The sequence below is a fragment of the Neurospora hispaniola genome (assembly GCF_033458365.1).
Source record: "Neurospora hispaniola strain FGSC 10403 chromosome Unknown B0T23scaffold_3, whole genome shotgun sequence".
NCBI classification, from domain to species: Eukaryota; Fungi; Ascomycota; class Sordariomycetes; order Sordariales; family Sordariaceae; genus Neurospora; species Neurospora hispaniola.
In genome coordinates this window covers 2,757,089-2,769,067 of record NW_026944408.1, presented here as the reverse complement: position 1 = coordinate 2,769,067, position 11,979 = coordinate 2,757,089, and the positions used below count along the sequence as shown (strand labels likewise).

The window sequence follows — 11,979 nt, the reverse complement described above, 5'->3', positions numbered from 1 at the left end:
GATGAATGTGTGTAAAAGTAAGGGAAATGGTTGAATTGCTAGGCAGTGTAGCAGGAGACTGAGTTTATGTGTTTTTGTTTACTTCAAGTCGTAAGCGGTATTGAAAAGGTGGTGTGTTACTTTGCACAGCTGATGTTTGGGCGTGATTGCCCTGATGGTTTTAGGTTCATATGGCATTTTGAATGGTTACCATTGAAAAAGCTCTTTTGGGTGGCTATGCGCATGATGACCGTACAGTTTGGAAATTCATTCGTGAGGGAGTCGCCCGTCCTCTAGTCATTAAGTAAGGGGAAGGTTTATTGCCCATGCAATCCCACAAATCACAATGTGACCACTCAGAAAAATTTGTTGTATCATCACACACAGCCAGATTTGAATATCTTGACTTTTGTATGGATCCGTTTTTGTTGCCAATATCTTCGCTTCAGTCTCTTTTCGTTACCACACATCATGTACCAGATCCCTCCCCGTCGGTATCACGCTTCACAACTATCAGAGGTACAACAATAATGGCTACCTCCGTTGTCCCGTTCAATGCTTTTTGTAATAATTGTCATATCCGTAGATGTCGAAAAAAAAGCACCTTCATCTTTCCTACTTACCTAGCCAAAGCTGGCAGAAACTAGGACTCATCTTCGACACCATCCATCCCAGGTATTCAATACCATCCATCTCCCCCTCTCCCCCCCCCCCCCCCCTTCTTCTTCTTCTTCTTTCCATATCCATCCACAACAGAAAACCGGTATTCCTCACCACCTCATTCTGCACCCAACCAGCACCTTCACTCACAATATCCTTTACGGTAGGTATGGTACGCATGCATGCATGCGCACCTCGACTCATCGTCGTCAACCCAATTTATTTCCCGAACCTATTTATACACATTTTTTTTTTTCCCTCAACCCCTCTTCCTTCCTTCCTTCCCCTTCTCCTTTCCTTGTAGTACAGTGTATAATTTTTACCGCCTCTGCATCTCAGCAGTCATGGCAGCGTTGAGCTCGCCAAAGCGCTCGCCCAGGCGCGTCTGTGTGGACATGGACTTGAGCACGCAGCGGCTGATGCAGCCGGACTCGCGGCCGGAAAGGGCCTTGGAGGTGAAGTCGTCGACGCAGGCGGTGAAGCAGTTGTCTACGAGGTTACCGAAGACCTGTTTGTTGTTAGAAGAAAGAAGAGAGGGAGGGGAATGTTAGTAAGAGGTTTGGTTGGTTTTGGGATAGATGGGAGAGCAGCAGAGGCTTGGAGAGGGGTGGTGTTGGATGGGGAGGATGGATAGGGAAATTGAGGTGTGACAGTTCGGAAATAGGTGGAAAGGAAGGAGGAGGAGGAGGAGGAGGAGGAGGGGTGGAAAACAGTTTGGGAGTAAGTGCGAGTAGATGGGATAGTTGGGGGGGATGGTGGAAGACCGGGGGATAAAAGATTGGTGATGACGGTAGCTATGTTTGGATCTAAGATGTAGCGACGCCTCGAAGATGGAAGAATATTGGTGGCGCAAATGTGTAAAGAGGAAAGAAAGTGTGTATATACGACGTACACTCATAAACTCCTTGACCTGGCGCTTCTGAAGGCGCTGGTCGAGCTCGCGGCTCTCGGCGGCTGTAAGTCTGTTTTGTTGGAAAGTTTGACGATGACGTTAGTTTTGGGTTTCCAGTCTTGTTCTCCTTGTCCTAAAAAAAAAAAAAAAAACAGAAACCACAAGGTGACTGTTGTTTCCCTTGCTCTCTTGCTTACCCATCCATTGTTGTCGACTTGGTGTTGTGGTTCGGTGATGATTCCGAACTCTCGGGGATTTTCGAGTTGTAGTATGGATGTAAGGTCCTGGTACGGTTGGCAGAGGTGGAATCGATAACGGATGGATGGATGGATAGATGTCGATGTCGTACCTGGGGCCCGCTGCGCGCGACGGGCAGAAACGAGTCGGATGGATTGAAGCTGCAGTTCTAAAAATTCACCGCCCGGCAGAGAGCTCGCTGCTTGGCGCTTGGCAGCAAGGCTTGGCAAGACCGGGGGATACAGTAGCAAAGAAGGTCTGTGCGCTACCAACGTTCGCTTTTAACATTGTACCTACAGTAAGAACCCCTGCTTTTGCAACTAATGCCGGCAGCCCAGATTTTTTGCAAAAGAGGGGGGTTTGCAAAAGGGAGGACAGGAGCACAGACCAGGTAAGAGTCTTCTAGCCACTCAGCAATAGTTAGAGGTACTAGAAAGTGGATCTCCTAGAACTATTAGACCCCGGTATATGGGTATAAGAGTGCCCGCCCCACCAAATTCGACCCCTGCTTTTGCAAATCCGGGCTGTTAGCGTTGCAAATTGTAGGTTGCAGGAATTACCACCAGAGGGAATGCAGGCAGTCGAAATCTTTTGCAAAAGGGGGGATTTTGCAAAAGGAGGGGGTTGCAAAAGCAGGGATCTTCACTGTACCACTGCACTGCACAACTGCAGGCAGCTCAACCAGCAGTCTTCACTGCAACCATAGCCGACGCCAACGGTGAGGAATGACATCACTCCTTACGATCCAACACAGGGCAACAACCTCTCGGAGACGGCGCCAACTGGAGGGACCACCACTAAAAACAGACATTTACTATGTATAGGCAAACAGAAGAGCCTCACTGGCACTTTGTTATCTGAGGTTTTGCCTTTGTCTTGCCTGTGGACAATAAAATCCCCATTAGGTTTCCGGCAATTCGTCCCTGTATCACCCACCATTCAGCAGGGCGGGGAAGTGAAGGGAAGGACTGATTGTGTGCAACGTATGGTGTTGTACAACGACGGCATGTCCGCTGGCTCATAGGGACTGATGTCCATTGGGCTGCTTTATCTCTCCGTGTCTTGTGTCGCCGAAAGGCTTCGTTACTTTGGCCATGGCTTTGTGGTGAGAAGAAAAAAAAAGGTGCTGGGATGTGAGCCATTTCTCCCATTGCTGGTTATTTGCGGTTAGTGAGATATGGTGCGGACGTCCTCTTTCTTCATTACTGCAGTGTTCATCGCCTTTTAAGTGCTTACTTACACTGGTGTGTTCCCGGAAATCAAAACACCAACATATCGTGGGCTTACATGCAGCCTCAGCCAAAGTCAGCCTATGACGTCCACCCGGGAAGGATCTCGTGTTCAGGGAGGAATATGTCTTGCCCGCATATGAAAGATGAAACAAGACCCGCAGTTGATGGGTGCAACATGCTTTTTTACTCTCAAGCCGTTGTGGCAATTTGAGGTGGCCTTGTTTGTGACCCATCCCCAATCGTTATGGTTTTGATACATCCACACGCACAACTTGGCTTGGAGGCTCTAGGTGGAGCTGCCTTGTCGCGGCAAAAGCTCGGTCCGTCGGCTATACTAAGGGGTGAATCGCAATCTGATATGTTTTTAGGCGGCTCAGGTCAACTTCATCAAGCGGTGAGAATACAATGAGCCGAGCGTGAACTCGCCCATGTCTACGCTACGAAGCTCAAAGTTGGGGTCTGAGGATAGATACGAAAGGTTGCTGAAGCTGTGGGAATTCTTCGCACGGTGAACGCGACTGCGGACTCTGGCGGCGAAGCGAAGCCATTTTACCATCTCTTGTCAAGTGTGGCGCATGACATGTTCATGCTTGGTCTTTGGCGAAGTGAGGGGGAAACTCAACCTTGACCACATGAGCATGTTTCGCTTGTCTCACCATCTCCTCTCTGCCGACCAAATGTCATCTTGTCGTGAACTTGCAACGGGACGGACGCTCTGTGGCCTAGTGTAGTTCCCCTCTCCCCCAATCTGGAGAACAGCACACTAAAGTGTATGTAGTTAGGGTTTCCGAGCTCTTGCGGGCGTGCCAGGAATGATGTGCGTTGGAGTCTTGGGAAACCACGCGACTGTACGGGGAAAGCAGTCGTTGGTCATAGTGACAGTCCAATTGAGTCTGGACTTTGAATACCGGCTGCGGTCCCAGCTGGGCGATCAGAGACGATCGCGGCTTCAAAACGCTTTCCATGATTCAAGTTGTGGACAGATGGGGTGTAGTATCGTGGGCACCTCTTGGACCCTTGCAAGGCCTTTGACCTGTCAGGTGAGCAGCCATCAACTCTAAGCGTTGGGAATCTTTCCTTTGTTTGGAGAGGCGAAAGTGACGACGATGCACGCTTCGCCATTCGTGTCCTTTCTGCAAGCTTCGTTGGGTATTCATTGTGGTGTCGTGTTGTCTTTGCTGTTGTGATTTTTGAGTTTACAGTTCGGTGTGAGCGAACGGCGGGATCTTTTGCCTTGGGGAACATGATTCGTGCGAGCACTGTGTAGGTACTATATTTGGAATTATGGATTGGCGGCATCGTGAAATCCAGTGGCTGTTTTCCAGCACTTGACAGTTCAAGGTGGATTTTGGTGGGCAAGATGGTGGCTGGGCTGCTGTTGAACAGAGAGGTTGGAGCGCAACAAAAAGGAAGAGAACATCCACAATGATATTGGACAATGGAGAGAACAAAACTGAAGCATCATGATCCCCTCTCCACACCAGCTAAGGACTGTCTGAGAACACTGAAATATTTCAAACTCAAAACGCTGTCGAGTACAAAGGGAAAGGACAAACCAAGTGGAAACGACGCCTGCCCTGTGCGCCGGTTACACCCACTAACTGCGTGCTGCGTGCTGCGCAATGCACCGAGTCGCCGTATGTTGCCCGCTGCAGTGAGAAACACTGCACTTGGTGGTACCTTTACGCTGACCTAGTACGTCATTCCGTCCCTTCCTGTTGTTGAACGCACTCCCAACCTAATTGTGCGTCGATCTTGTCATACAATGTCCAAATCCCATCATGACAGACGGTTTTGTTTCAACTGTTCATAGACATGCACTACTGTAATAAAGTGAAAGTCAAGTGGACTCACTCCGGATTAGGGTCATGTGCTGTGGTGGATCTGACACTTATGGCAGTTGGAAGCAAGGTGCATGTACGCGAAGGTTTAGTTAGGAGAAAACACCCGCCATCTTCTCGTGGATGCCAATGTCTAACACAAATTAAGCAGTCGAACATCCAAGACAATAGTCAATAGTCTAGAATATCCCCTCCCATCCGACAGTGGAAAACCGGAGATCGAATGCCGAAAAGGTTGGAGATGTGAGGTTGTATCATGACAGGATCTAGACCTGTGCCATTGAAGTCTGGAGTAGTGTACATTGTCTACCTCCTGTAGCAGGTAGGTACTTCTGCACTAATGCCAGGGGACAGACAGTCAGATGGTAGTATATATCAGAGGCGAGCACAGCCGTTGCCAGGACATGGCTGCTTTCCATTGCAGCAAGAGACGTTGCAGACTCAGGTTGGAACACTGGCTATCCTGGATAACTCTACAATTATTTATCGGTGTGAAACCCTCAGCCGTAACAGATAGAGGTAGGTCAAGAGATTGATTTGCGATCTCGGTTGTATTTTCCGGCGTTATTGTAAACACAGGACCTTGAGGATGAGGTAAGGCACGACATTCCAAATCGATCCAATGCGGCAGGAAAAGGGATCGGATGGGTTGTGGTGCAGTAACTTGTAAGAAATAATCATAATGAAAAAAAATGAAAAAAAGAAAAAAAAAAAAAAAAAAAAAAAAGGCTACAGGCGACTGGAGTGCTGCAGCGGCCCGGCACTGCACTGCCAAAGTAGATACAGTGTGACAGAAATGCATCCACACAGTGGGTGAAACCGCCCCGGAGACGGAATGAAGCCATTGATCCCCTGTTGCTCTTTCCCAAATCGTTTTCTCAGTTGTGAGGGGGAAGTGGAAGCAAAAGCCACAGCTTCAGTTGTCAAAGGGCCCGGCCATCTTTTTTTTTTTTTTTTTTTTTTGTGTGTTTGTGTGTGTCATTTTTTTTCTTTCCTCTTTAGTTCAGTTCAGTTGTTCCATTCTGTATGCGACGGATGCATTGGAATGAGATACAACGTCCCCAGTTACCTACCTGCCACTCTCCCTGCCGGCCAGATCGGCCACCCACCTTGGTCAGCAGTGTTACCAGCACCATTCTCTCACTACACAGGGAAAACGGGTACCCTATACAGGACGAAACAGACGGGACCCAGACGAGACGAAAGCAAAGACACCCGACGTCCCGGTCGCCCCGGCGACGAACCAGATCTTCCGAGATCCCCTCCCACACAGTCTTCCCCTTTCTCCCGGCGCCCTATACCGTCTAAACCGTCTGTACGGAGCCATCTCCTGAGCAAACAGCTTTGCGACCAGGTTGAAGCCCTTCGACAACCGGGTTCGCCTTCCCTTCCTTCTCCTTTTTCATCCATTGCGACAATCCACGCCCTTGGTACATCCGGAAGGGCTTTCAGCTCGCCAGCCACCCCCCGGCTTAGGTTCCAGTGCGCGGGTCCTCCAACTAGGTGGCTTCGATCAGCCTGGCCAAGGAAGTGGGCGAGCAGGAACAGGAACAGGAACAGGAACCGACAGGACTGGTCACGTCAAGACAGGAACAAGAGAATCAAAGACCACACAGCCAGACAGGGTTCCATTGCCGCCAGCCGCCCCGTCAAACCGTGCGTGCGGTGCATTTCCACTTCAGTTCAGTTGCATGGATCCCATATCCACTGCCAACCACTATCCGGCAGGTCGTCAGCGTCCACTACAGCACTCCAAGCTGCATCGCGTCGCAGACAAACCTCCTTCTTACAACTTTGACCTACCTCGCTCGACCTTGATACCGGTACATACTGCTGCTGCTGCTGCTGCTGCTGCTACACTACACGCTGCTTGTGTTGCTGTTACTGCTGCACAGACTTTAGCCTGACAGGCAGTTTGAAGCAAGCCTGCATCCTCCCATTTCGTCTTCGCCTCGGCTGCCCCACGCGCATTCCCCCGGTTGCTCAACGTCCTCCTTCCGCCGTCATTGTCTCCCAGTCCTGCAAGTTCGAGTCCACAACGTCGTCCGGTTTTGCCATCTTTTTCTGCCACGCGTGGGTGACTGTCGACCGCCTCCCTCAGCGTCTGCCTTTCCGGCACCCGACTGATTCGGCACCGTCCCGTCCCGTCACCACGCCCGCCATCCCTCCTCCGTCGTCACACGGTCACCGTCATTGCCGTCAACCGCCATGACGTCCGCCGCCGCCGCCGCGCCCGTCGCGCCCGCCCATGGTCCTCCACCACCGCCTCCAACCTCCTCGCAGACGCAGGCGCAAGCGCAAGCGCAGGTCCACGTTCAGGCTCAGGCACAGGCACAGGCACAGGCACGGACACAGGCACAGGCACAGGCACAGGCCCAGGCCCAGGCGCATTCGCACTCGCATACCCAGTCGCTGTCGCAGCCGCAGCATCGAGCATACAATCCCTACAGTGCCTTTGCGCACCAGCCGCAACCTCCACTCCCCACAAAGCGAGACCTCAAGTCGTGGTGGAAAGGCTTCAAGCTACCCTCGAAGCATCAGGAAGCACACGGTATAGCCACCCCGTTCACTAGATCTAAACCCTACCGATCAACATCCTTATTTGCGGAGGATAAAGAAGGCTGTCTAAGCGACCTGCCGGAAGCTGTGGCCCTCTTGCAGGAGATAGTTGCGCAGGAGCTCCTCATCGCAGCCCGAGCGAATGCCCGATCTCAGCAAACAAGTGTGAGCTTAAATCGGATGTCTACTGGCGCACTTTTCAATGAGAAGCCTCTCCAACTAGACACTCTTGCTCGCTTCCTGAACTGGCGTCTTAGTAGAAGATGTACTGGCGTAAATGGACCCTGGCCGGTGCAGGACTCCGCTAAAACCAAATCAGTAGTAGCAGAACCGCCCAAAGGCATCTTTGGCGTCCCCCTTCGCGATAGCATCAAGTATGCCAATGTTGCCATATCCCTTGTCGACGAAAATGGGAAAAGCTACATCTACGGTTACGTCCCCATCGTGGTTGCCAAATGTGGTGTTTTCTTGAAGGAAAAGGGTTCGTATAGCATCCCCCCGCCCTCTCCCCCCCCCCTTTCATCCTGTGGCATACCTTTGGAGAGTCCTAACTTTTCATCCAAGCAACCGACGTTGAGGGCATCTTTCGTCTCAGTGGTTCAGAGAAAAGGATCAAGGAACTCAAACACATCTTCGATTCGCCAGACCGATACGGCAAGGGGTTGGTGTGGGATGGGTACACAGTTCACGATGCCGCCAATGTCCTCCGTCGCTACCTCAACGACCTCCCGGAGCCGGTGGTCCCTCTCGAACTATATGAGGAGTTTCGAAAACCGTTGAAAGGGGCCACTAGGCAGGCCGCAGGTGATACCGATGGCCCCCAGTTTGTCGAGAATTTCGACATGGACGCCGCCATCCTCAGATACCAGCAGCTGATTACCGAGTTGCCGCCACTCAATCGCCAGCTGATGCTTTATATCTTGGACTTGCTCGCCGTCTTCGCCGCCAAGTCTGACGTTAACCGCATGAACTCGCAGAACCTGGCTGCCATTTTCCAGCCAGGCATGCTCTCCCATCCGGCCCACGCTATGGCACCCGAGGAGTATCGCCTCAACCAATGCGTCATTATATTTCTCATTGAGAACCAGGATCATTTCCTTATCGGCATGCAAGGTACAGCGGCCGATGAGAGGACGGTTCAGGAGGTCCAGAAGGGGACGCCTACCATCAATGCCCCGGAGATACCAAAGAACTATCAACCTGGAGTGAACCGAACAGCATCAAATGCCAGCGCTGGAGCCGAAAGTGTTTCCAAGGAAGGCATGATTAGGAGAAATAAGTCGACATCCTCAAGGCGTTCTCTTGCTTCGAATGGAGCGCCGAGTCCTGGAAGCCCTGCATTGACTTCCACACCTACGGGAGGTTTGGGCCGGAGCAACACCTTGCCATCGAAACGATCGCCTCGCGTACCGCCCGGAAGATTCGCGCATCGATATGATGCGTCTAGTTCCCCAGTCGGCCCCTTGACGCCGGTTCATCCGCCGTCAGTTCCTGGAGTTACGCCTCCTACGCCGACAGTACTGCCACCAGCGCCAGCGGTTGTTCACGAGGTCGCTACACCCCCGGAAGAATCTTCGGTACCATCCATAGCCACATCCACAGCTCCTTCGAGTTTGCTACCTAATCATTCTGTCTCGGCTACCAGGAGTCAGGAAAAGCTGTTAGATGCTGAGGCCGAGGCCGCAACGCCCTCCAAGGAACGCCGCATACCCAACATATCAAATATCTTCCAGAGGGCGCCCACTGGGGAAAACGAACTTCGACAGCCTAACAAGCTGAAGAAGAAGATGCCAGGAGCCGGAGGTCATTATAGTGCTCATAGCTCGACGATGTCGCTTCCTCGCTCAGCAACAGCATCGCCCAGTGTCGAAGCTGCGAATCCCATGGATACGGTTCCATCCTTGCCCGGAAACCTTGATGCGGTAGTGTCGGGCGGACAACCTGCGCCTTCCCCCAGCGACTCTACGCCGAAGGCATCCCAGGTACCTTCTACGCCCTCAACCACCGTGCATCCCCACAATGCCTCTGAGGCACAACTCAAACCACGAGAATCTCCGCCGACTTCGGTCACGTCATACAACGATATGTCTGATCCTGATCAGGTTGAGACGCAGACTTCGGCTAGTTTGGCCAGCCCAGAGGTGGCATCCCCGGACAGGGATAAGAGGAGGCGGTGGCGCCTATCGAGGAAAAAGGAGGACAGCATATCCTTGAATTCTCCTCTCAACATTAGCCAGCCTCTTATTTCCCCGCGTATGCTTGGTTCGAATTCGCAGGCTGAGGGGAGCAACAGTTCTGTAGGCAGTTCTGGTTATTTCCATCACAGACCCCGGGCAAGCATGAGCGGGGATGTTTCTGACGCGGGCATGATAAGTAGCCTCGATGACCGTTCGATGATGAGCGACGCAACCAGAGAAGGCAGAGACCGTGACCGAGACAGGGACTGGGACAAGAGTAGTGAATACCGCAAGTCAAACATTGCCGACTGGCTGAAAAACAAGTACCGCGAGCATAGGGAGACAGCGGAACTAAGAAGGACCAAGTCGCCACCAGCACATGATGGTAGATCGGCATCCATTGGGGAACGAATCCGCAAGAGCCTGGATATGAAGCGGGAGACGATCAACGGAAGCGAAAATGGGTATAGCGATGAGCATATTCCGATGCCACCACCGCCCATGCGGGAACCAGGACCGGCACATTCACAGACATCCATCCAATCTGCTGCTCAACCTGTCCAGCAAGTTCAACCACAGCCGCTGCAAGCTCAGCAACCCCCAGCACTTTACCAGACTGAAGTGCAGTCGGTCAAGGTGCAACCTGTCGTGCAGGAATTTCCAGCCCAGATTCAGCCCAATTTCCAGCCAGAGCAGCCTTTGTCACAACACCCTCAACCCCAACAGGCTTCGGCACATCAATCGCAGCCCCAACTGCAGCAAGAGCCTTTGCCCAAAACACCAGAGCAGCCGACTGAAGCGTCCGTGCTCACTCCCTCAAGGCACATGGATCTAGATGAGTAAAACAGCCGATGCAAGCCTGATGAACAGGGCACAGTATTCTACTAGTGTTCAAGTCAATCATACCCGTCTTGTGGTCTACCATACAAACTATCACTCCGTTTTAATGTCTAACTTAGTTTATCTCGGATGGTCTTTTTTCTGCTGCTTTTCTCTTTTTATTTTTTTATCTTCTTCAGCGCAAGAGAGCGGGTCAGGTCGAGGGCTTGGTTGCGCGGATACCCTATCCAGAGATACCCGAAGAAGATTTTGTTTGTCTCTAGTACAACTTGCGGTACCAAGGACAACAGAATCTAAGCGTCTTTTACTGGTTTGAATTATTGTGTTTAGACTCGGGGATATTATTTTCCTTGTTGTATGCTGGAAGACCATTCAAAACAACACAGAGATGTATTAGAACTTCATGTTTGTGTCTTGGGGCATAATAAGTCAGGCATCATCAGCGACAACTCAACAGTCACCTATAACCATCATCTAGCGCTCACAAAGGGCAACCCCCCTTCCTCACCTTGAAACCCTACAACAAACCATGCATGGCTTGGAGAACCGGTTGTTTCCCTTTTTTTTATCGCCTTCGTCGTCTGTAGTACGAAGAATCACAGAACTAATGCTCGGCCACACACCACCAACCACATACAAATATCGATGGACTTTGGGGTGGTTGGGGGAATACCAGATGACACACACAACTGACGAATTCACGAAATTGGATGACGATTCCTCTTCTTCTTGTTCTCACTTTGTTTACCAAAACCTGGTGTGGGGATCACTTTTTTCTTGATTCTTCTTCGACGGCCTTTACCATATTCCATCCGGAATTGAAAAAATCGAGTATAAATGAAATGCTCAATGTACCTACCGGTCCACACGTATGTTTGATTGCCAGTTGTGTTGGATCCGCATCAGGGATATATATGCGTACGCGCCTGTGAAGCATTTTTAATTTCGTGACCGACTGCGTCGAACTGCACATTATGATTTCTAAAAGCATTCACATCCGTCTGGGGAAGATCCTGAAAATCACATCCATCATTCATATATTAAGTATGCATATCGTAGGACATAATCTCACCAAACCCACGCGAGGGACGAATTTCCGATCAGATGACATCAGATCAGAGCTGATATTTTTTTTAAGGATGATCTGCGCCATGTACAATACGTACCTCACCAACATGACACACACACACAACTAAACAACCACCACGCACAGTACACTACCCAGAACCACTCCACCGGGTCGGCATCGTCATGTACAGACGATCACCACTTACACTAAAAAGAGAAATGAGCTGAGTCCGCTTAATTCCTGCTGAGTCTAGACTCTAGTCTAACAAGTTACATGTGTAATTGTACGTTGTGTGCATGAATGAGCCCTCTAAAAAAAAAAAAAAAAAAAAAAAAAAAAAAAAAAAAAAAAAAAAAACAGTACCGGATGGAGTTGCGGGGCCATGGACTTGAAGTTTAAGTTCGGTTTGTGAAGGTTACTGTGGTTGGTACCGAGTCCGGAGGGGACTACAGTAACCCACCGTCTCGATACATACCGAACTGTTGAATGTCCA

General features: G+C 50.8%; 3 protein-coding genes across 3 annotated transcripts; 2 read left to right on the top strand and 1 right to left on the bottom strand.

Annotated features, from left to right (window-relative positions):
- Nucleotides 1–698: 698 nt before the first annotated feature.
- On the bottom strand, nt 699–1,891 carry B0T23DRAFT_377501 (mitochondrial import inner membrane translocase subunit tim-9). Its single transcript, XM_062837034.1, has 3 exons — nt 1,729–1,891; nt 1,532–1,601; nt 699–1,147 (listed from the first exon to the last, which is right to left on the bottom strand). Exons 1-3 carry the CDS (start codon nt 1,734–1,736, stop codon nt 959–961), a joined length of 267 nt encoding a protein of 88 aa, XP_062694228.1. The 5' UTR covers nt 1,737–1,891; the 3' UTR covers nt 699–958.
- A 3,931-nt stretch (nt 1,892–5,822) lies between these two features.
- B0T23DRAFT_118055 (uncharacterized protein) lies at nt 5,823–6,864 on the top strand. The gene has a single exon (XM_062831990.1). The coding sequence runs from the start codon at nt 5,887–5,889 to the stop codon at nt 6,637–6,639; it is 753 nt and encodes a 250-aa protein (XP_062694227.1). The 5' UTR covers nt 5,823–5,886; the 3' UTR covers nt 6,640–6,864.
- Nucleotides 6,865–7,049: 185 nt separating this feature from the next.
- B0T23DRAFT_440347 (uncharacterized protein) lies at nt 7,050–10,683 on the top strand (the record flags this gene model as incomplete). The annotated part of the gene is made up of 2 exons (XM_062840724.1): nt 7,050–7,881; nt 7,965–10,683. 2 exons carry the CDS (start codon nt 7,050–7,052, stop codon nt 10,418–10,420), a joined length of 3,288 nt encoding a protein of 1,095 aa, XP_062694226.1. The 3' UTR covers nt 10,421–10,683.
- Nucleotides 10,684–11,979: the final 1,296 nt, after the last annotated feature.

What these genes read in the sequence shown, in the direction of transcription:
- B0T23DRAFT_377501 (XM_062837034.1), bottom strand. An exon ending in AGGTCAAGGAGTTTATGAGT is followed by an intron (nt 1,148 to 1,531) that starts GTACGTCGTATA and finishes AACAACAAACAG; the next exon opens with GTCTTCGGTAACCTCGTAGA.
- B0T23DRAFT_118055 (XM_062831990.1), top strand. Translation starts at nt 5,887, where the DNA reads ATGAGATACAACGTCCCCAGTTACCTACCTGCCACTCTCCCTGCCGGC.